Genomic DNA, 25,982 nt, shown 5'->3' on the forward strand with positions numbered 1-25,982 from the left:
CACAGAATATAGAAATAAACATCTTAGTGCATAAAATTTGTTTTGTATTTAGGATTTTTTCTATAGGATAGAATTTCAGGATTACTGTTATACTTGGTTCCAGACTACAATATTTTTAGGCTCATCATCCATAGGGAAAAATTAATAAAGCACAATTCATGATGTTCAATTGTACCTTTTAAACCAAGTCCTTCCAGATCAATATTTTTCTCTATTTAAAAACATTTTGGTTGAATTTGTAAGCAATGAGCAGTATGTCATTGCTATGTTAACAACCAGTTCACCATTTATTTGATTCAGTTGCATATTTATGCAATTTAAATGCTGACAATGCTGTCACAAGGCTACAGTAACCAAAACAGCATAGTACTGGTACCACAACAGAGACATAGATCAATGGAACAGAACAGAGCCCTCAGAAATGATGCCGCATATCTACAACTATCTGATCTTTGACAAACCTGACAAAAACAAGAAATGGGGAAAGGATTCCCTATTTAATAAATGGTGCTGGGAAAACTGGCTAGCCATATGTAGAAAGCTGAAACTGGATCCCTTCCTTACACCTTATACAAAAAATAATTCAAGATGGATTAAAGACTTAAATGTTAGACCTAAAACCATTAAAATCCTACAAGAAAACCTAGGCAATACCATTCAGGACATAGGCATGGGCAAGGACTTCATGTCTAAAACACCAAAAGCAATGGCAACAAAAGCCAAAATCGACAAATGGGATCTCATTAAACTAAAGAGCTTCTGCACAGCAAAAGAAACTACCATCAGAGTGAACAGGCAACCTACAGAATGGGAGAAAATTTTTGCAACCTACTCATCTGACAAAGGGCTAATATCCAGAATCTACAATTAACTCAAACAAATTTACAAGAAAAAAACAACCCCATCAAAAAGTGGGCAGAGGACATGAACAGACACTTCTCAAAAGAAGACATTTATGCAGCCAAAAAACACATGAAGAAATGCTCATCATCACTGGCCATCAGAGAAATGCAAATCAAAACCACAGTGAGATACCATCTCACACCAGTTAGAATGGCCATCATTCAAAAATCAGGAAACAACAGGTGCTGGAGAGGATGTGGAGAAATAGGAACACTTTTACACTGTTGGTGGGACTGTAAACTAGTTCAACCATTGTGGAAGTCAGTGTGGCGATTCCTCAGGGATCTAGAACTAGAAATACCATTTGACCCAGCCATCCCATTACTGGGTATATACCCAAAGGACTATAAATCATGCTGCTATAAAGACACATGCACACGTATGTTTATTGCGGCACTATTCACAATAGCAAAGAGTTGGAACCAACCCAAATGTCCAACAACGATAGACTGGATTAAGAAAATGTGGCACATATACACCATGGAATACTATGCAGCCATAAAAAATTATGAGTTCATGTCCTTTGTAGGGACATGGATGAAACTGGAAAACATCATTCTTAGTTAACTATCGCAAGGACAAAAAACCAAACACCGCATGTTCTCACTCATAGGTGGGAATTGAACAATGAGAACTCATGGACACAGGAAGGGGAACATCACACTCCAGGGACTGTTGTGGGGTGGGGGGAGTGGGGAGGGACAGCATTAGGAGATATACCTAATGCTAAATGACGAGTTAATGGGTGCAGGAAATCAACATGGCACATGGATACATATGTAACAAACCTGCACATTGTGCACATGTACCCTAAAACCTAAAGTATAATAATAAAAAAAAAAAAGAAATTGGTTGATTTACACTGAGGATTTTTTAATAGTTTAGTTTTTATCATAGTCTTATCACCTTGCAGCTGTTATTATGTTCAAGGCTGTTTTAGTGGAAAATGGCAGACTTTACTGAATACTCAGATGCCTAGCACTGTGTGTACTGAAAATATTAACTCTCTCAATCCATACACTGCCACAATGAGTTAGAGATTATCTCCCTTTTGTAGTAAGGAAAAATAAAACCCAGAGAGGTTTAGCAACATGTCTAAAGCCATATACCTCATAAGTGGTGGAGATTAGATCCTTTTTAATTTTCCATCATGAAGAATCTCAAACATACATCAAAATAAAACAACAATGAATGACCATATTTTCAACAATCGTTAACATTTTGCTATTGCTTCATCTCCCTGAATATTTTTGCTGAACCATTTCAAATTAAATTGCAGACATCATGACATTCCACTCTGAAATATTACAGCATATACCTAAAAAATCTTCCTACGTATTCTATTCCATTATTGCACCTAACAAAAACAATTCACTGATATTATCTATCATCTAGTCCTGATTCAGATTGACTCCCAAATGTCTCTTACAGTTTTTTTTTTCCAAACCAGAATCTAATCAAGGAACATTAATTGCATTTAGTTTTTACATCTCTAAATTTTTCACTTTTTTTTTTCTTTTTTTTTTTGAGAAAGAATGTCACTCTATTGCCCAGGCTGGAGTGCAGTGGCGTGATCTCTGTTCACTGCAACCTCCACCTCCCAGGTTCAAGCGATTCTCCTGTCTCAGTCTCCCAGGTAGCTGGAATTACAGGTGTGAACCACCACACCTGGCTAATCTTTGTATTTTTTTAGTAGAGATGGGGTTTCATCATGTTGGGCAGGCTGATCTCTAACTCCTGACCTCAAGTGAGGCCCACCTTGGCCTCCCAAAGTGCTGGGATTACAGGCATGAGCCACCGCATCCGGCCTCAATCCCTCTACACATTTTTTTTTTATGACCCTGACTTTTCGAAAAGACAAGGAGTGCTATAGTGCAGGGTCCTCAATCCCAGGGCCTCAGTCCCAGGGTCCTCAATCCCAGGAGGTGAGTAGCAGGAAAGTGAGCAAAAAGCTTCTTCATCTGTATTTACAGCCATTCCCCATTGCTCTTATTACTGCCTGAGCTCCGCCTCCTGTCAGATCAGCGACAGCATTAGATTCTCATAGGAGCGTGAACACTATCGTGAACTGTGCATGACAGGGATGTAGGTTGTGCGCTCCTTACGAGAACCTAATGCCTGATGATCTGTCACTGTCTCCCATCGCTCCCAGATGGGACCATCTAGTTGCAGGGAAACAAGCTCAGGGCTCCCACTGATTCTACACTATGGAGAGTTGTATAATTATTTCATTATATATTACAATGCAATAATAGAAATAAAGTGCACAATAAATGTAATGTGCCTGAATCATCCCTGAACCACCCCCTACCCCTGGTCCATGGAAAAATTGTCTTCCACAAAACCAGTCCCCATTGCTAAAAAGGTTGGGGAGTGCTGCTATAATGTTCTCACTTTCTGATCTGTCTGATGTAACTTCTTGGGATTATTTAACTTATTTCTCTAGAGCTTGTGATTCCTATTAAGCGAACTTTAGATCTTAAGATTCAAGTTAAACATTTTTGGCGAGAATATTTCACAAGAGTTGCTGTACACTCGGCCAGATGCAGTGGCTCACACCTGTCATTCCAGCACTTTGGGAGGTCGAAGTGGGCGGATCACTTGAGGCCAGGAGCTCAAGACCAGCTTGGCCAACATGGCAAAACCCTGTCTCTACTAAAAATACAAAAATTAGTTGGGCATGGTGGCATGCACCTGTAATCCCAGCTACTTAGGAGGCTGCAGCATGAGAATCGCTTGAACCTGGGAGGTGGAGGTTGCAGTGAGCCAAGATCGCACGACTGCACTCCAGCCTGAGTGACAGAGTGAAACACTATCTCAAAAAATTAAAGTTAAAAAATCAAAAAGAAGAGCTGCTGTACACTTCATAGTTATCATAATAAAGTCCTAAGGACACATGTCTGGCCACCCTATTATTAGTGATATAAGGATGGATCACTGACAGCTGGGTCCCTCCATTCTACAGGTACATTTGTTCCTTTGTGACTAACAAGTTATCTATAAGTTACCTTTGGTATCATGTAAAAGGGGTAAAATGTAATTTTTTTTAAAAAAAGCATTTCAATTTAATACTTTTAGTTCTAATTGATGATCCTTGCCAGAATCAATTATTTCAACATCACTCTCATTATCAGCTTTATTATTACTTTATTAACTATAATAGTGTACTTTTGAAGAATACATTCTCTGGAAGAATAATACATTTACTATGTAGCATACCTCAAGAAGAGCTGTATTTTTTTTTTTTTTTTTTTGAGATGGAGTTTCGCTCTTGTCGCCCAGGCTGGAGTGCAGTGGCGCAATCTTGCCTCACTGCAACTTCCATCTCCCGGGTTCAAGCGATTCTTTTGCCTCAGTCTCCCAAGTAGCTGGAATTACAGAAGCATGCCACCACACCTGGCTAATTTTGTAATTTTAGTAGAGACAGGGATTCACCATGTTGATCAGGCTGGTCTTGAACTCCTGACCTCAGGTGATCCACCCGCCTTGGCCTCCCAAAGTGCTGGGATTACAGGTATGAGCCACCACACCCAGCCTAAGAAGTGCTATATTTCATCAACGGGATGAACTACAGTATCTCTGAAAGAGGAAGGAAAAGTACTTACTTCTTTCCTTATAACTTCTAATTTTCTGAAAAGTTGGTCACTTCCATAGGTGACAAAGGAGTTTTTCAGTGGTTGGTGATAGATTTTGTTCTGATTACTTTTCCTTGATTATCTCTATTGACTCATGGATTTTTGTGTACAGTAATATATATTTTATATTCAATATTTTTTAATGTTCACTGAAAATGATATTTAAATAGTGGTTGTCTGAATTCCAAACATAGTGTTCTTTCACCATATCATCACTGTTGGAGACTCAAACCTCTAAGTATAACTCTCACCCATAAAATGTTTCACAATTGGAAAATTCCACAGAGGATGGAAGCATCATCTTGTATTTAGCTAAAGTTTGAATATTATTTTTAAGGCTTGCAAAGGTGAAAACAGGAAGATGTAGGATATGGCTCTGTGTTTTTAAATCCTAGCTCTAAATAGCCTAAGCATCAATGATTCTTCAAAAACTGGAAAAGTAAAACACAGATCCATGAAGCAATTAGTCATAACCGCAAACAAACACACAACTAGAATTAAGAGTCTTTGGGCAACACAGTATGACAGTTAAGAATCATTTCTTACATTTGAGATCTTAAAATAATACATTTAGGGAGCTTCAGATTGAGTGCTCATCTTAATTTTTAATTGTTTACCCTTTATAAATCAAAATTTCAAAAAGCATCTAAAGAAGGGATTTTATAAGTAAAAGTCTGATGATTATAAGAACTCAGTAATTCGGAATAATTTATGTTTGCAGAGGCCAACAGGAGGAATGGGAGATATAAATTACTGGAAAAGCTGATTGGAGCATTTAAAGAAAGAATGAAACTATGTATCTTTAAAATATGCCAAGTATATTGTCTCATTTACATCATTATTATATTAAACTATTAATTTATTTAGCCAACCTGTCTTTCCTTGAAAATCCATTTAATCCTCTTACCATATAAAAATTAACTTTAGATCAATCTATGTTGATTAGCATAATTTACAATTGAATAGAACTTAAGTTAGTGAGTTTTAACAATGTTTTTATTATTGAAGGACAATACAATTTAGAATGCATATCACAGTATTTTAGAAGCCTAAAACAGTTCTCATGATAGCTAAAAATTCACTGATAAGCCATATTTTGTCTGTATATGTTATGCAATTTCTAAAATTTTTAACTAACTTTATATGTTTTCAAATGTTTGTTTAACATGTATTACAAGTGAGTTCTTCCTGAACAAAATTAACATGTTTCTTTTACATATTAATCACATTTCCTCAAACCTCAGAGTTCTGACCATCTTAATAAGTATTTACCTTCAAAATAAGATTTAGAATAAGTACATTTTCAAACCATTGTCACTGCTTTGCCTACATATGCAAATCACTGTCAATTCCTGCAATAATTTAGAGGCTTCAACAAAACCTCACCTTGAGTTAAGAACAGAACAATAAATATATGACTGTATCAAAATAGAACATATATACTGAAAAAATATATATCTATTGTATATCAATAAAAACAATGAAAAAAAGCAACAGAGGAGCAATAAAAAGATTTTTAGAATACTGATACAGGGATTTTGGCTAGTGGCTAGTATAGAGTTTTTAATTTAGTCTTAGACACAAAATTTTATTATAATCATAATTTCTGAACAGCACAAATTGCAATGTACCTTCTCTGATTTCATTGAACCAATCAAAAGAGTTATTTCAGGCTGGGCAAGGTGGCTCACATCTGCAAACCTAGCACCTTGGGAGGCCCAGGTGGAAGGATCTCCTGAGCTCAGGAGGTTGAGGTTGCAGTGAGCCATGATTGTGCCAGTGCACTCCAGCCTGGGTGACAGAGTGAGAGCCAACCTTAAAAATAAATAAATAAATAAAATAGCAGAGGTTTTTGAAAAAAGCACTAAGAAAGCACAATCTAAACCAGCCTGGGCAACATGGCAAAACCTCATCTTTACAAAAAATACAAAAAAATTATCCGGGTGTGGTGGTACATGCCTGTAGTCTCAGCTACCCGGGAGGCTGAGGTGGGAGGATCACCTAAGTCTCGGGGGTCGAGGCTGCAGTGAGCTGTGATTGTGCCATTGTGCTCTGAGCAGCAGAGTGAGACCCTGTCTCACAAGAAAAAAAAATTATTTCAAACAGACCTTTATACCTTTAATGCCCCTGCTATCCCACAGTAATAAATATTTTATCATTCTTTTAGTCTGGGCATTTAAATAAACAAATTAATATTCTGACTTTATTTAGCTTCAAAGTTTCTCTAGAACATTGCATAAAGACATAAGCTCTTCCAAAATAATGTTTTTTTTTTTAAAGTCTAGGATTCATTTCTCTTTAAGAAAAGTAAAAAGAAATTCTCCAGTTAAAGTGGGCCAGGTGCGGTGGCTCACACCTGTAATACCAGTACTTTGGGAGGCTGTGGCAGAACTGCTTGAAGCCAGGAGTTCAAGACCAGCCTGGGCAACACAGTGTGGCCACGTCTCTATGAAAAAAAATTTTTTTAATTAGTCAGGTGTGGTGGTGCACACCTACAGTCCCAGCTTCGTAGGAGGCCAAAGTAGGAGGATCGCTTGAGCTTAAGAATTCGAGACTGCAGTGAGCTATGATCGCATCACTGCACTCTTGCCTGGGTGACAGAGGGAAACCTGGTCTCTAAAAAAATTTTTTTTTAATTTTAAAGAAAAAATTTCTTCTACAATTCATAGCTTCACTAAGATGAACGTGTTATTTTTTCCCTATGAAAAACAAGGCTGAATATTTCTATGTCTGTAGTAGCTCCTAAAAGAGTTGGAAAGGTTCTCTGAAAGGGGGTCATTAGACACCCAACGGAGCAAAATATGATTCCCATAGACAGGATTCCAGTACCTAGAATCTTTAAAAAACGTGATCAAAGCCAAAACCAAAAAAATCACTTGAAATGTGTTCACTAAGATGCCCTAACTTCTTTAAATTCTCAGGGAAAGGCAGCAGATGAGATAATGTCTACAGAAAAAAGGGACAAAAGCACATTCTGTCGATGGCTATGATTCAAAGATGGTCTGAGGAGCCTACTTCCTACCAAGACCACCATTTGCCTAACCTGTTGCTCCTGGGGCTTTGGGAGGCTCTTCCCCCAACACCAGTGAAATCATAGGGACAGGTGTGCTTGAGAAACAGATAAAGGAAATAGCAGAGGTTTTTGAAAAAAAGCACCACAAAAGCGCAATCTAAAATAGGAAATATTCCTGATGTCTCACAAAACAGTAACCTTATTTGGGAGTTGGGGGCTGAATGCAGGACTCATATCCTCAATATTAGTTTGAGCTGGAATATTAACCAGGGGGACTTTTAGAAGCAGGTAAGATAAACTAAAAACTGAATTATGTCCTAATATCAGGATTCTGTACAATAGTATGAAACTCCAAACAAGGAGATATAATAAGTTTTTTTTTTCTCTTTGGGAAGTATGAAAAGACAGAAAGTAAAAGATTTATCTATTCATGATTCTTTTCCTTTGCACAAAGTTAGGTCCAGTTTCTTGATTTCCATGTAAAATATCAAGTTGTAATTACCAACTTTCCGGAGCTCAAAGGAAGATTCAAACTGGTGCCCAGCTGCCAGGAGGAGGACCGCATAATTAATTCCTGACTGTAGTGTTGGCTCAGATTCAAATGCCTTTTTGAACCTATAAAAAACCACAAATGCACAAGTTAACTTTCTCAATCATGAAACCCTGGGTGTGTAATAGCTTCTGTTTGTATAACTCCAATGTCTGAGCAAGTAAAAATATTGCACTGGCCTTCACCCCAGAATCTGGTGTGCTATTCGGACTTAACGCTTCAGAAACTGCTTATCTTTGTCCACAGCTCTGTTGCTTTCCCCCACTTAGCTCACCCCCAACCTACCTAGTAACCCTAGTCTTTAAAAAAATCCTCTCTTCAGTCATCTACCAGAAATACATGAATGTGAAAATTTAGTTACAAGGGCATTTGTTACAAGATGAAAAATTACTCTAAATATCCAATAATATTATACAGTATAATATGGAATAACATATATTCCAAATGTTAGAAAGCTATGTAGTCATTTATGTTGTAGAAGCATGTTAAAAGTCAGAAGAAAACTAGTGTTTCCAAGTAAAATGTAGTCGTCTACTTGGAAGCCATTATTCAGGGTGTGTGTGTGTGTGTGTGTGTGTGTGCAATGAACATTTAAAAATGAGAACCTGGCACATATTTTTCAAAGTAGTTTTTAAAAACTCTTAAAAATATACAGAGCACTGAGGAGGTAACACACTGAAATGATCAATTCCATAAGAATGATATAAAAATGAAATAGACTGTCAATTATAGGGTGAAATTTAAAAAAGCAGAGATTGTGTCTCTACATCCTAATTTTGGCTCAGAGAGTTATAAAAAGACTTTTCTGAATATGCATAAGACCTAGTATCAACCTTTGAAAATACTTCAATATTTAAAAGAACCTCAGTGTTTGAATATTTACTTTATTTTCAAGGTAATACTTCCTAGGATACATTTAAGGGTTTCCTCACATGCATCATTAAACGGGCAATGATATTCAATATAATTTCACTTAGGGGTATGTAAAACGAGAAAAATAAAATAAATGCCCTAGTGACTAAGAGGAACTGCCTGAGGCCAATGCATGAAAAATGAAACTTAAATTTTTAAAAAAATCATGCTGAAGAAAACATAAGAACTAAATATCTAACAAATGACCATTTGATGATACCAAAAAAAGGTTATGTGGGAAGAAATACATTACAATTCCAGGATAAAAGCATTCTCACCTAAGTCATAACTGTGTAAATAAAAGACAGGAATAGTAAACATAGTGATAGGCACAATAGTGTATACTGTAGGCACAATACGTGTATATTCTTGGCTTTTATATATACTCAAAATTTTCCATAATTTAAAGTAAATTAAACATCAAATGAAAACAAAAAATATATTTTTCTGAATATTGAGGACCACATCTCTTTTTTAAACATCTTGCTCTTTAAGTAGAACAAGCATCTCTGAATGGAAGCAAAAATAACTATGAATCTTAACTAGTTGGCTCTGATAGTTATGTACCTATGGAATATGAAAAAAAGGTACCACTGCATCACTATAGGTGATTAAAAAGCATTTTTTAATGTTTCCAGAAGTATACATGTTTCCATTCTAAAATGAAAAAAGTATATACACCTAGACTACAGATATTCGAAACTATATCAAGGCAAGTCACAACTTACAGGTCTTAGACTAACATAAGTCTCAAAGTTCTTTGTCTTTGTTCAGAGGCAAGTATAATGTCCCAACAAAAAAGGATTTAGGAGAAGAAAGAAGTAGACACTTCCCTTTCTACCAATTCATATCAAGATACGTAATATTTTTCATTAAATACATTATGGCATTTTCCCTGAAACCGAAGAACATGAAATGTCTCTTAAAGATATGAAAAGGAAGATGCAAAAATGAAGACATATGGAAATGAATCAATAAATATTGGCTGAATACCTCCTACGTGCCAAAACCAACCCAAATAAATATTTGGGCTTATATCTGTTTTTCTGTTACCACAAACAATATATATTTTTGTATTTTAAATGAAAATATAAATACCAATAAAATTAATAATTCACATTTTTCTCGAGCTCCCCTCAATCCATGAGACTAAATTGAGTACTGTATTGAGGAAAAAGTCTTAATGTTTTCTGGAGATTAAAAGGGCATGTAGGTATATTACAAAAGAAATAAAATCCTGTCATATATCATTAGCATACCACTGCAGGAAGTGGGAATTCTCCCATACTGTAAAAGCAAAGAAGTACAGTATTCTTGGCAGGAATTTGCCAATATCAAAATTATAGAATTTTTGTTTGTTTCTTTGAGATGGAGTTTCGCTCTCATTGCCCAGGCTGGAGCGCAGTGACAGGATCGCGGCTCACTGGAACCTCTGCCTCCAGGGGTCAAGCGATTCTCCTGCCTCAGCCTCCCGAGTAGCTTGGATTACAGACATGCACCACCGTGCCCGGCTAATTTTTTTTGTATTTTTTTTTTTTTAGTAGAGATGGGGTTTTGTCATGTGAGTCAGGCTGGTCTCGAACTCCAGACCTCAGGTGATCTGCCCACCTCGGCCTCCCAAAGTGCTGGGATTACAGGTGTGAGCCACTGCACCTGGCCAACTATAGAAATTTTTTAAAATTGTATACTTCTTAACAAAACAATTACACATTTACAAATTTATACCAAGAAAAAAACATTAAACATGTAATCAGAAGTTTCATTTACAACGGCATTTGTTACAAGATGAAAAATTAAATTTCCAATAATACTATAAAGTATAACATGGAATAAAATATTATACAAATGCTGGGAACCTACATAGCCATTTATATTGTGGACAAATATTAAATGTGAGGGGGAAAACTTGTGTTTCCAAGTAAGATGTAGTCGTCTACTTGGGAGCCATCACTCCTGCTTCAGTAACTAGGGGGAAATAAGAATACATATCAAAAACACATTTTTACGGACACTGGAGATCTATGGAAGCAACAAAAAAATCACTGAAATAAACTCCAAAGAGGGAAGTGGGCTTCCAAGATGAGCTGAATTGCTGTTGTCTTTCATGGGGCATTTGCTGATTCTGACCCTAAGATTAGGCTTGGGCTTGGCATCGGCAGAGAAACTCCGTCTATTTTAAACTTTACCAAGAAAAAGAGAAACTAGTGGATTTCTTGATAATTGCATGGTTTGGCATGACAGAATGAAACCTGAAGGAGCCCCAAATGTGTGGCTGTTTTCTTCACAGGACATTCGTTGAATGCTGAGTTGTATCGGAGGCTAGGGCGTGGAGTAGAGCTGGGATGACAGAGTGAAATCTCCTGAGTGTTTAGGAGGAAAGTCCCACTAGGGAAAGGAGTCCACAACAACCATAGGAAAAAAGTCTTCCCTTTAAGAAATTTACCACATTTTGGGCTGGGCACGCTGGCTCCCAGCCCTTTGGGAGGCCAAGATAGGCGGATCACTTGAGGTCAGTAGTTCAAGACCAGCCTGGCCAACATGATGAAATCCTATTTCTACTAAAAATATAAAAATCAGCCAGGCATGGTGGTGTATGCCCATAGTCCCAGCTACTCGGGAGGCTGAGGCAGGAGAATCACTTGAACCCTGGAGGTGGAGGTTGCAGTGAGCCAAAATCACACCACTGCCCTCCTGCCTGGGCAACAGAGAAAGACTCTGTCTCAAAAAAAAAAAAAAAAAGAAACAGAAAAAAATAAATCTACCAAATTTTGGAGAATAAAGAGCTCAACACCAAACTCCTAAGGAAAGATATGAAATCTCCAATGGTATTTAAAGGATAAGAAGATAGAAATCTGCCTGCCTATCAATTAGAAGTTCAAGAGGGTCACAGCTAAGAAGCAGAGACAAAATAGAAACAGACCCAACCCGACTCAACTGCATTTGTTGAGGTAATCAGCTTCTTACTCTATCTGGCTAACAGAGGAAAGGGAGAATCTCTGTGAGTGAAAATAAAATCATCTCCAAGTCTCAATAATTTTTTAATACAAATGTCTGGGATACAATAGAGAAATACAAGACATGCAAAAAGCCAGGAAGTTGTGACCAATAAACAAGAGCAAACACAGACAAGAAAAGCTGACCTACAGATAATTCGGATACTAGAGTTTATAGACAAGGACTTTAAGATAATTATGACAAATATGGTAAAGAATATAGAGAAAAAGATAAAATGGATAAAAGATATAAACAACTTCAAAAGAGAATCAGAATCAAAGAAATCACATAATCTAGCACCAAATCATACAATACCTGAAAACAATAATTCAATGTATAGCCTTACAAGTTAATTCAACAAAGTGGAAAAACAGTTTTGGTGAACTAAAATGCATGTCAATAGAAGGTATCTAAACTGAAGCAGAGATATAGAAAAAAAAGAAAGAAAGAAAACACACACACATACAACAACAAAGCATAAGAAACAGAGGAGACACAGTTAAACCATCTAACCTATGTATTACTGTAGCCCCAGAAAAAGAAGAAAAAGAATATGGAGCACAAGAAATATGTGAGATATAATGGATAAAAACATTTCAAAACGGATGAAAACATCAACCTACAGATTCAAGAAGCTCAGCAAAACTCAAGCAGGATAAAATAAGATGATTATAGTCTAAATGCCAAAACATGTTACCAAAATCCGAAAACACAGTGGAAAATCTTTTAAAATCAGCCAGAGAAAAAAGATACATTACTTTTAAAGAAGCAGTAAAATTGACAGTAGACTTTGCCATACAAACTATGGAAGCCAGAATACAACGTAGTGACATCTTTAGAGTAATAAAAGAAAAAAAAAGTCTAAAAAAGATATTTTCAGACAAAAACTGGGAACTAGTTGCCAACAGATCTGAACTATAAAAAAATACTAAAAGTGCTTCAGACTAAAGGAAAGTGATTTCATTTGGAAGCACTGAACTTCAGAAAGAAAGAGCATCAGAAAGAGTAAATATGTGACTAGATCTAAAATATAAAAATCATTTAAAATCTATGGATTATTTAAACTGCTCCAAGTTTCTTCCCTTGTTCAGGAGGCAGTAAAACACAAAATGTAAGGTAGACTATAAAAGTCAAGGATGCACGTTGTAATCTCTAGGGAATACTCAAAGAATAATATGAAAACTATTACTAAAGTGCTAATGTAGGAGAAAATGTAATACTAAGTTAATAAAAATAAAGCAAGAATGGAGGACTAAAGGAACAAAAAACATGTAAGACAAATAAAAAATAAATAAGACAAATAGTCAATATTATTGATATAGCCCCAACTATCAGTTACCACATTAAATGTAAATGATCTAATCATTCCTAATGAGAGATTTTTCAAATTAGACTGGACAATAACAGCAAAAAATGCAATTATATTCATTTTAAAAAGGTACACTGTAAATACAAGTTGAGTAACCCTAATAAAAAAATTTGAAATCTAAAACGCTCCAAAATCCAAAACTTTTTGAGTGCCAATGTGATGCTCAAAGGCAATGTTCATTGGAGAATTTCTGATTTCCAATTTTCAGATTAGGGATGCTCAGCTGGCAATTATAATGCAAATATTCCCAAATTCAAAAATATAAAAAAATCCAAAACACTTCTGGTCCCAAGCATTTTATACAGAAAAGATACTTAACAAGTATTAGGACACAGGTAGTTGAAAGTGAAATGATGCATAAAGATGTATTATCCAAATATTAAATAAATGTTATAATTATATATTAATATCAGACAAAATTGACTTTAAGATAAAAATCATTATGAGAAAAAAGGAATGTTTCTTAATGATAAAGAGGTAAATTCAATAGGAAAATATAATAGTCCCAAATGTATCTAATAGCATGGCTTCAAAACATATACAGAAAAAATGGACAGAACTAAAAAAGCAGATATACAAATCTACAATCATAGGTAGAGATCTTAAAACACTTTCCCAGTGATGATCAAACAGACAAAAATTATCAGTGAGGATATAGATTTGAATAATATTATTAGCCAAGTTAATCTAACTGACTTATCTGGAACACTACACCTAACAACTGTGTACCATATTCTGGGCCGTAAAGTACTTCTCAACAAATTTCAAAGGACTGAAATGATTAAAAATGTGTTCTCTCACCACAATAGAATTAAACCACAGAACAACAAACAAAGATATATTTGGAAATTGGGCAACTCAGAACATAACCCAAAGGTCAAAGAAGAAATCATACTGAAAATTAGAAGGTATTTAAACTGAACAATATATATATGTTGTTATATATAAGGTAATGAAAGTCTAATAGATGAAATGTCTGGGATGTAGAACAAATTATACCTTTAAATGTAGATATTGGAAAAGGAGCAAGGTTGAAAATCAATGCTCCAAGCTTCCATCTAGTAAACGAACAGCATATCATCTTCAAAGTAGAAGGAAGGGTATAATAAAGAAAAGAGCTGAAATCAGTGAAATAAAAAGCAAACATGCAATAAAGAAAATAGTGTCAAAATGTGGTTCTTTACAAAAATTAATAAAATTGATAAACTCCTAGGCAGACTTCTCATGAAAGAGAGAGAAATAAAAATTACTGCTAAGCCCTCATAAACAAAAAGAGGGGCATCCATACAGATGATATGAGCATTAAAAGCAAAGTAAAAGACATTTGGAACAACTTTATGCCAATAAATATAACAACATGAGTAAAATGAAAAAAATTTCTTAAAATCACATGTAAGCATGACACAAGAAAAAAATGGAAACTCTGAATTGCTCCATATCTGTTAACAGAATTTATTATAATCTGAAATTCTTCTTTTTATTGCCTATCTGCTCCAAGAGAATGTAAGCTCCGTAAGAGCAGGAACCTTATCAACCTTGCTGACCAATGAACATCTGGTACTTGAATCATCAGAATACCTGACACGCTGCAGGTGATTATGAAATACTTGTGAAATGAAGAAAGAATGCATCCACTTCCTACCAAGAACCAGGCTGAGATAACTGGTAAACATGTCAGTTCATACAAGATACAAATAATCTTTTAACTTCCTTTAGTGATCTAAACTCTGATCTTGATAAAAGTATATTACTAGAAACTACATCCTTGGACCACCTTAAACAAGTGAATTGCATATCACTTTCACTGTGTTACATTATTCACTGTGTTACATCTTAATGTTACTGGAGTTCACGACATCAATAAAAATATTGATAATGTTGTTTATATATCTTTTATTGATTGTTGTTTATGTAGATTTTATTTACACAGAGTCTGTCATGAGAAATTCCTTTAATTTACTGCTAGGGAGAATTTAGCTTCCTCTGGAGAATTGGTATATGATTGTTTTTTTCATTCTATTACTAAAAAGCATATTGGCTGGAAGCTTAGTCATAGCAAGCATGTTGATCCTTATTATTGCCATATTTACATTCTCTAGTTTCTTTGTGTTAATTTTCATACATATTTTATCATTTTGTTAATTTTTCTTTTTTTTTGTGATGGAGTCTCACTCTGTCATCCAGGCTGGAGTTCAGTGGTGTGATTTCAGCTCACTGCAACCTCTGCCTCCCAGGTTCAAGCGATTCTCCTGCCTCATCCTCCTGAGTAGCTGGGATTACAGGCACGCGGCACCATGCCCGGCTAATTTTTCTATTTTTAGTACAGACGGGGTTTCACCATGTTGGTCAGGCTGGTCTTGAACTCCTGACCTTGTGAACCGCCCGCCTCGGCCTCCCAAAGTGCTGGGATTACAGGCATGAGCCACTGCGCCAAGTTCATTTTATTGGTTTTTCTAAGAAGACTCAAACTTGATTTTACAAATGTAGATGTTAAAATAATGATGATATCCATTTTTTTTTTTTTTGAAGCGGATTCTTGCTCTGTCGCCCTGGCTGGAGTGCAGTGGCACAATCTCGGCTCACTGCAAGCTCCGCCTCCCAGGTTCATGCCATTCTCCTGCCTCAGCCTCCCAAGTAGCTGGGACTACAGGCGCCCACCACCACGCCCGGCTAATTTTTTTTATTTTTAGTAGAGACGGGGTTTCACCGTGTTAACCAGGATGGTCTCGATCTCCTGACCTCATGATCTGCCTGCTTCGGCCTCCCAAAGTGCTGGGATTACAGGCATGAGCCACCGCACCTGGCGATATCCATTTCAACTGAAGATGCTATCTCAGACATTTTAGGGTAAGAGTGTCACAGTATCAAACAACTTGCAAATCCCAGTGGCTTGCAACTCCTGTTCATGCCACATGCCTGTGTCATGAACTCTGTGTCATGGTTCAGCTCTGCTCCACATTGTCTTCCATCTGGGATCCAGCCTGAAGGAGCAGCCTTCTCATGGAAATGGCCAAGGAAAAAGTACATGTGGTACAATCACAAAATTGTTCTCAAAGCCTCTGCTTAGAAAGCACATCAATCAAGAGACACAACCAAGTCTGGTGTCATGGATGGGAATATTTAATCTTCCTACAAATGAGGACAGTGTATTTCTAACAATAATACAACAGCATAGATGATAGTCTCTATCAAAGAAAGCTGTGATTAACATCAAATGGTAAAAGAATCAATAGTAACTGCCTCTGATTACTGAGAACCTACTAGGTACAAGGCATTGAATGAGACTTTTCAGGCATAATACTTCTAATTCTGACAACTCTTTAAAGTAGGGGGAATTCCTTACCAACAAGGAAATTGAAGCACAGGAATATTAAGTTATGCAGTGTGGAAGTGGTCAAGCAGGAACTCTACCCAGTTCTGCTGGATTCTATAAGCCTAGGCCCTTTTCTTTGTATGGCTCTGCCTACCCTTTGGTTTGTACTAACAATTTTTGTAGTTCTTTTTCATTATTTTCTGGGTCTTTTTGTTTTTGTTTTTAATCAAAGGGAGTTGAATGAAACAGGAAAAATACAAATTGCTTTTATATTAAGGATAAAGCTTGTATTGCTTTTATATTAAGGATAAAGCTTGTATTCTATATACAACAGAAACAGATATTGATATATTCTAAGAAAAAAATGGAGTTTTTCACAATATATTTGATCAGTCTCATAAAACAAAAGACTAATATTTCAAAAAGACTCACATGGCAATACTGCTGAAATGCACCCATAAAAACACACCAAACAAGAGTTTTATAATGCTGAGAATGTCATAGTTTAGCAAAAAGATATACAAATATGAACAATATGTAAATCTATACATAAAGAAATCTAAACAATGATTAAAAGTGCAAAACTATAAAGATAGAGAAATAAAATGATGAAGCTAAATTGGATAAGACTTTAAGAAGGAAATAAATCTTAGCGAACTATACATTTACATCTTAAGAGAAATTTAGTGGCTATATTTGAGTAACCATACAAAGTTATTTCCACTCCTGTTGATTTTTTTTTTATTTTAGCACTAAATATTTGTTGAAAGGGGGCAAATATTTTTTTTTTTTCTTGAAATGGAGTCTCGCTCTGTCATCCAGGCTAGAGTACAATGGTGCAATCTTGGCTCACTGTAACCGCCGCCTCCCAGGTTCAAGCGATTCTCCTGCCTCAGCCTCCCAAGTAGCTGGGACTACAGCCATGTGCCACCACACCCAGGTAATTTTTGTATTTTTAGTAGAGATGGGGTTTCACCATGTTGGCCAGACTGGTCTCGAATTCCTGACCTCAGGTGATCCACACTCCTCGGCCTCCCAGAGTGCTGGGATTACAAGCATGAGCCACTGCACCCAGCCAAAAGGGGGCAAATAATTTGCCACTATTTAATTCATTATTTCATTTAAAAGATGCAAACTTCTCTTTCAAGCTTTCAAAGCAATAGGTTTTTGTTCAAGAATTGCCTTATGATTAGTACTGTATTTGTTACCTGATTGCAAACTAGCTTAAAAACAGTTAAGTCTTTGATATAGAGTGAGTGATGAAGTCTTTACAAAAAAAGACTTCACTTTTTGCATCCACACTGAGATGTTCAACAGAAATCAAAAATAAAGGAAATATTCTTGAACTGATTATTTCTAGCTGGAATATGTACTTTCCAACAAAGAAGACACTGTGCTCAAGTCAAGTTCTTGCTATTTTTCCTTGTTTGTGATATAACAGTTGTGATTCTTTCTATGAGACATGAAGGTAATTAAATTAGAATTTCATGGTGTGTTTTATCTCTAGGGATATTTCTGAAATTAACACTCATAAAATAACTCAGAAACAAAGCAGGACAGCATGTGAAGAAACTAATGCTGAATCACCCTGCTGCTGTGATCTGCTGGTGGGGGTATAACCCTCCAATTCAAACTACTTATTTGTGTACATATCTTGTTATAATAGAAAACTCAGGAACAAAAATAAAAGAACCCCAAGTTCTAACTGTGTTTTTCCAGTCCTTTTACCACGCACATATTTTTTTTTCCAAAAAAAGAGAATCACCCTATTTTTATGATCTGCTGTTTAATTGATAAAATATCATGATGCATGTTACTATTAAACATTTTTCAAAACCACAATTTTCTTCTGGGTATATACTTAAAATAATTAAAAGTAGAACCTTAAAGAGATATTTATATACCAATGTTTAAAGCAGCATCATTTACAATAGCCAGAAAAGTTGGAAACGATTTAAATGTCCATCAAGAGATGAATGGATAAACAAAATGTGGTATATACATACAACACAATTATTATTCAACCTTACAAAGGAAGGAAATTCAGACACATGCTACAACGCAGAGGAAGATTTGAGGGCCTTATGCTTAGCAAAATAAGCTAGTCACACACATACACAAAACTCAAACCAGATATAATACCACTTACATGAGGTACCTAGAGTAGTCAAATTCAGACAGATTTATAGAAAGACAGAAAGTAATGGTGGTGCCCAGGGCCGGGGGAAGGAGAGAATGGGAAATTGTTGTCCAGCAGATACAGAGTTTTAGTCGTGCAAGATGAAAAAATTTTCTGTGGATGGATGGTGATGATGGTTGCATAACAATATGAATGTACTTAATGCCACTGAACTGTACACTTAAAATGGTTAAAAGGGTAAATTTTATGTTATATATATTTTACCACCAAATTTTGAATAAATGATATTCTATCCTTTGGCAATGTGATCCTTTGCTTAACAACTTATCTATTTTTGGATATTTAGATTTCTTCCAATTTTTTGTTACCATAAAGTTCAGTGTCATGAACACCATTGCAGATCTTTGTTTCCATATCTACCATTTCTTTAGGATAGTTTCCCAGTGACAGAACTGGATCAAAGAACATGAATTATTTCAAAGCTCTTGATGCACAATGCCAAACTGCTTTCCAGAAAGGTCTTTACCAATTCACATTCTCAAGAGCAGTGTAGGAGAGTGACTTTTACAGTGCTCCCATGCAAATATAAATTATTCTCATCTCTTCTCATCTTTGCCAATTGATTACAACAAAAAAGAACAGCTCAAATTTGATTACTCTTAAGGGTGAGTAGTTTTCATATGTACACTTCCTCTTGCAATAACTGCCCCAATTCTTTAAACAGCAATGCAAATCCATATTCTGAGAAGGCTGGAAAGATAGGAAGAGACACCCTTGGAAGAGCTCTGCAGGGGAGGCAGGGGTGGGGCTGGGGTGTAGATTTAATCTCGGAGGCTATGAAGAACAGTAAAGATTTAGGAGGAAGGGAGTGACAGCAAATATGGGGAAAATCTAAATATTTCATGCAAGGGGAATAGTCACATTAACCAATCATGATTAATCTATGCTGTCAGATGGAACCACTAAAGCAGAATCTTCAGGGGCAAAGAATTTCACATTGCTAAAAAATTCCCCGAGCAATTCTGATGTTCTCAGCCAGATTTGCAAACAATCGCTTTGGTTCACTAAGTGAAATCACTCCTATTCTTCCATATTCTCCTTCCTTTTCAGTATAATGCCTGGCAAATATCTATTTCTCTCACTCATTTCTCTAATAACTGAATTACATAAAGCAAGCCTTAGTTTCTCTCCTTAGGTGCTCCATCTTCGTTAGTCAATTAGGAGACCTCTACAGAGACAGTAAATACTCTTATTCTGGCCATGTGCAATGGTTCACACCTGTAATCCCAGCACTCTGGAAGGCTGAGGAAGGAGGATCACTTGAGCCCAGGTGTTCAAGATCAGCCTGGGCAACACAGTGAGACCCCCATCTCTAGAAAAAATTTGAAAAATTAGCTGAGTGGTGGTGCACATCAGTAGTCATGGATACTTCAGAGGCTGAGGCAGGAGGACAGTTTGAACCCGGGAGGCTGAGGCTGCAGTGAGCCATGATCACACCACTGCACTCCAGCCTAGGTGACAGAGTGAGACCTTGTCTCAAAAAACAAAACAAAACAAAATGCCTGTAATCCCAGCACTTTGGGAGGCCGAGGTGGGCAGATCACGAGGTCAGGAGATCGAGGCCATTCTGGCTAACATGGTGAAACTCCGTCTCTACTAAAAATAAAAACAAAAATTAGCCAGGCGTGGTGGTGGGCGCCTGTAGTCCCACCTACTTGGGAGGCTGAGGCAGGAGAATGGCGTGAACCTGGGAGGCAGAGCTTGCAGTGAGCCAAGATGGCGCCATTGCACTCCAGCCTGGGCAACAGAGCAAGACTCTGTCTTAAAAAAAAAACCTCAACTTGGTCATGCCACAACACAGCTTCATCCAATCCATCATCTGCAGAATGTGGTATTAAATCAAGGTCAAAGCATGAAACCAATGTTCCAGGGCACTTTTTTACAAAGCAACTGTGGACACACTGTGTGTTTTACCCAAGTTCCTAGGTCATCCTGGAACTAGCGATCCCTTAGGAATCCTGTACATCTGGTCACCAATGAGCTGGTGTCATGCTGAGTTACTAAAAACTTTTCAGGCCTTGTGTTCTAAAAATAAAAATCATCCAAAATTTGGGGCCTCATATAATAGACACAATAAAGGACGAAGCAAAAATAATGTTAATGCAACAACAGTGAGATAAAACTCTGGAGGTGGGGAGAGAGGGGAAAGGAGGGTGGTAAAAATGAAGAGAACACTGAGAAACATAACTCGAAGCCAAGACAAAGGAAACAAGGCTAATCTGGCAAATGGAAAATCGACATTGGTCTTTATTTGTCTGTTGATTAGTTTGTTATATAACTCTTCCAAAGTAGAGCCAACCCCATTAATACTGTAAAAACTAAATCTTTATTAGGCACACATTACTGTTTGAATAGCACTGTCACTGACGTAAAAGAAAACTAGTTGATAAGGCCAGGCTCGCTGTTCTTCCCGAAGTTACTATGGAAAAATGAACATATTAATGCAAAAAACAGACTTAATGCTTTTAATTTCCTGGCCATGGATCTTTTTTGGCATTATAACAAGAAAGACATGATTATGCTAATACAGTACAAGCACCTAATTTCCTTTCAGAGTTCTAAAAATGACTTCATATCTTCCCTTAAGAATGAGAACACCGTTTTCTCCAAAACCAAATGTGATTTCAGGCAAGTACTGCCTATCCTACATGGTGCCACAATAGCCCTGATACATGAAATTCAGACAGGGCCTGTGTAAAAATTATGCAGACTCTATACATTTTCCCTCATTAGCTAAAATGTTCAGCTACATCCAGAAAGAAAAAAAAGACTTTTAGAAATATTTTAGAACAAGGGAAATTTAATATAGTCAATGTCCATTTTGAACATGGATAAATATATCAAATATGTAAAGAAATACAAAATGGGGGGGCAGAAAAAAATACAAAATTATTCACTAAAGATGTATAACACCAAGGATATAGCACTAAAGGCTTACTAAATTTCAGGACTTTAACATATGTTGTTTCATTTAATCCTCACAACAAAGCACTCATCCCAAAGAGATTAGTCTAAACCGGTTGTAATAATCCCATCCTCTTTGCTGGTGATTTGTGTAGTTTGGGGCTGATGAAATACTAGAAGCATGAAGGTGTAAAGAAAGTCTGGAGTAAGTTTTTACAAACATGTTTTCTCAGTCCTAAGAGAAAGATACAGGAAAAGATTGCCTCAGTTCCCCTCGACACTGGTACAGCTAATCTGGATTGATCTTGGAATGGCCATAGCCATCTTGCAATCCTGAGTAGGGCAGCCCAAGGTCAAAGCCACCCATGGCCATAGCAAGAAAAAGGACCTGACTGATGTCTTTCAGCTGCTGGTTCAACCTGCACTTGAGCCAGTCCTACTTCTGAACTTCATGTTTTAAGAGATACACTTTCTTATGATTAAACCCATTGGAGTAAGGTGTTCTGCTACTTGCAATATGCCAAGAGTATTCTAACCCATCTAAGCAAGTGTTAATTTTTTTTAAGTAATAAAATAGAATATTCTAAGGGTAATTTGCCCAAGATCACCCTGTTTCCAAGTATTGTGTCAACACTGATCCCTTGTGAGTCTCCCATTAGTTCATACTTCTTCAACAAAACTGAAATCTAGACATTGCTGGAAATGTCTATTCCTGGAAACTTCAGGAAAGAGGGCCTAGGATACAGTAAAAACAACACTGGATCTGAAAAAATAAGATCTGAAATTTTATTAATCACAGGGCAAGAGGAAATTCACTGGAGTTCTTTGATTTTTAATTTTATCAGTTGCAAAATGGGAAGAAGTGACCAGGTGTGGTGGCTCCCATCTGTAATCCCAGCACTTTGGGAAGCTGGGGCGTTAGTATCACTTTGCTCCAGGTATTTGAGACTAGCCTGGGCCACATAGTGAGATCCCATCTCTACAAAAAATAAAAAATGAGCCAGGCATGGCAGCATACGCCTGTGGTCCCAGCTACGTGGGAGGCTGAGGTGGGAGGATCACTTGAGCCCAGGAGTTCAGGGCTGCAGCAAGCTGTGATCTGCACTGGGCGACGGAATGAGACCCTATCTCAATTTTTTTTTTTTTTTAAGAAAAGGAAGAAAAATGTCAGCCTTGCCTACTTCACAAGGTTCCTGTAAGCCTCCCTCATTAGTAACATGCACAGAAACGTTGTGTGAACTCTAAGGGTTAAGGGCTCAATTATTATTAATATTTCTACCTATGTGAGCAAATACTGCATATAACAAAATTTTCTAAATAAGTCATACTGCATAGGAATTCAGCATAACCATTTCATGGTTATTTCTTTTTAGATTTGCTTAAAAAAGAAAATGTGGAGATAATCTGGCAATGAGAACTTCCGCGGTCCTCTAAGGCATGGTGATTTGTCCCGAACGCTACCTTGGATCATCTCCAGGGGTTAAGTATGCCACTTCAGAAACTTGATGGCTGTTTTTTAGGATGTAAGTCTCAGCTCTTTAGTCACAAATTCTCACCCTTTGAAAGCTGGCTCTCCTCCCAGCTTCTCAACCTCTCTGCTGTCATCTTGCTCCTTCTCCTGCAGCCCAAGTTGTCCTCTAACTAGCATGTGACGGGCACCACTGCTGCCTTTAACTAATTTAAATCTTTATATTGAAAAGCTATGAGAAAAATGCCACAACCTTTTAAATACAAATTGCATTATTTCAGCCATTCTCAAGAGCTGGGATGAACAAAAATAACTAAGGAAACGACAACGCAAAACATCAAATGTTAGAGAACTATTTTTTTAATGCTTAAATTAGGATGTATTCATTCAAACCATTCGCTCTCTGTCTCACATAAGAGTCAAGAATCACAGTTTGTTCCAACAATATACTGTAATTCAGCACATTTAGAAAAATCTAAACCAGCCAGGCGCGGTGGCTCACGCCTGTAATCCCAGCACTTTGGGAGGTGAGGCAGGTGGATCTGGAGCCCAGGAGTTCAGGATCAGCCTGGGCAACATGGGGAAACCTTGTCACTGCAAAAAATACAAAAATTAGCTGGGCATGGTGGCATGCGCCTATAGTCCCAGCTACTCAGTAGGCTGAGACAGGAGGATAGCTTGAACCCAGGAGTTCAAGGCTGCAGTGAGCCAAGATTATACCCCTGCACTTGAGCCTGGATGACAGAGCAAGATCCTGTTCTAAAAATAATAATAATAATAATAATAATAATAATAATCTAAGCCATTTTTTCCCCTATTTTCTGTTTTCATATTCTGAACTCAGAACTAAAGCTATCAGAAAATAGATCACATTAGAGACTCTCTGTAGCACTAACACGCTGCCATTTAGTACTTGAATCAGATAATATGTCCAGGAGAGTAAAACTTCCTCCCTCTACTGTGGGTCAGGAACATTCATTAATATTATTAAAAAGGAGAATTGCAGAAAGAGTTTGACGAGCCATTGTAATCACAACTGCTTGGGTTCTCTTTCCATTGAGTTGGAACTCTTATCCTTAAACTTTCCATGGTCAGTGGCTTACTGTTTATTCAAGTCAACAGAAAATGATTCAGTGCATGGAAAGAAGCCCGAGGGACTGACTACCTGCCCTAACACCTCACTCCTTATGCCAGCAACAGCATTTAAGAAATGAAAACCCAGAGGATTATGACTCAAAAGAAAAAAAAAAAAGGTCAGTTGAAACATCCCTTTGGGACCCATGACTAACGAGGGGCATAATCCTGGGTACATGTGGCCAGATGCCCGACAACCTCGGCAGCCCTCCTCCCTGTGAGCACCTTGACAGGGCAGTTTTCCTTCTCAGCTCTAACAGAAAGGGAGGCTGGGGACAATGCCAACACAAATAAGAGTATGTTTGCACTACAGCAGAAGCTGGACAAAGCACTAAGAAATACCAAAATAGCTTTATAAGCAAGAGCATGAAAAGGCCTCCATTTTAAGATTGGGGAGTGGGGGATCCCTTTTAGTGTTAATAGGACAAATGGATATAATGACAATAATGGCAGGTTACAGATAGGTCCTCTACAGTAAAAGTGGCATTCTTACATTACTAAATAAATCAGTAAGGGTCATGTGCAAGATCAACTCCTGAAGACTGTCCCATTAGAAATCTTTGAGCTCATAAACTAGGTATTGATGGAACATATCTCAAAATAATAAGAGCTATATATGACAAACCTACAAGCAATATCATACTGAATGGGCAAAAGCTGGAAGCATTCCCTTTGAAAACCGGCACAAGACAAGGATGCCCTCTCTCACCACTCCTATTCAACATAGTATTGGAAGTTATGGCCAGGGCAATCAGGTAAGAGAAAGAAAGGATATTCAAATAGGAAGAGAGGAAGTCAAATTGTCTCTGTTTGCAGATGACATGATTGTATATTTAGAAAACCCTATCGTCTCAGCCCAAAATCTCCTTAAGCTGATAAGCACTTTCAGCAGTCTCAGGATACAAAATCAATGTGCAAAAATCACAAGCATTCCTATACACCAATAATAGACAAACAGAGAGCCAAATCATGAGTGAACTCCTATTCACAACTGCCACAAAGAGAATAAAATACCTAAGAATCCAACTTACAAGGGATGTGAAGGACCTCTTCAAGAACTACAAACCACTGCTCAAGGAAATCAGAGAGGACACAAACAAATGGAAAAACATTCCATGCTCATGGATAGGAAGGATCAATATCATGAAAATGGCCATACTGTCCAAAGTAATTTATACATTCAATGTTATCCCCATCAAGCTACCATTGACATTCTTCACAGAATTAGAAAAAACTACTTTAAACTTCAGATGGAACCAAAAAAGAGCCCACATAGCCAAGACAATCTTAAGCAAAAAGAACAAAGCTGGAGGCATCATGCTACCTGACTTCAAACTATACTACAAGGCTTCAGTAATGAAAACAGCATGGTACTGGTACCAAAACAGATACATAGACCAATGGAACAGAACAGAGGCCTCAGAAATACCACCACACAACTACAACCATCTGATCTTTGACAAACCTGACAAAAACAAGCAACGGGGAAAGAATTCCCTATTTAATAAATGATGTTGGATAAACCGGCTAGCCATATGCAGAAAGCTGAAACTGGACCCCTTCCTTACGCCTTATAGAAAAATTAAC

General features: G+C 37.1%; 1 protein-coding gene across 6 annotated transcripts in view; it reads right to left on the bottom strand.

Annotated features, from left to right (window-relative positions):
* The window catches only part of MAP3K5 (mitogen-activated protein kinase kinase kinase 5), a 241,144-nt gene that overhangs the window by 105,358 nt on the left and 109,804 nt on the right, over positions 1–25,982 (bottom strand). For all 6 annotated transcript variants that reach the window (XM_063622337.1, XM_055264868.2, XM_063622338.1 and 3 more), the window contains one exon: positions 8,054–8,166. In XM_063622337.1, the coding sequence (XP_063478407.1) occupies positions 8,054–8,166 (113 nt within the window). The remainder of the gene's footprint in view (positions 1–8,053; positions 8,167–25,982) is intronic.

The sequence above is a fragment of the Symphalangus syndactylus genome, chromosome 2, assembly GCF_028878055.3.
Source record: "Symphalangus syndactylus isolate Jambi chromosome 2, NHGRI_mSymSyn1-v2.1_pri, whole genome shotgun sequence".
Lineage (NCBI taxonomy): Eukaryota > Metazoa > Chordata > Mammalia > Primates > Hylobatidae > Symphalangus > Symphalangus syndactylus.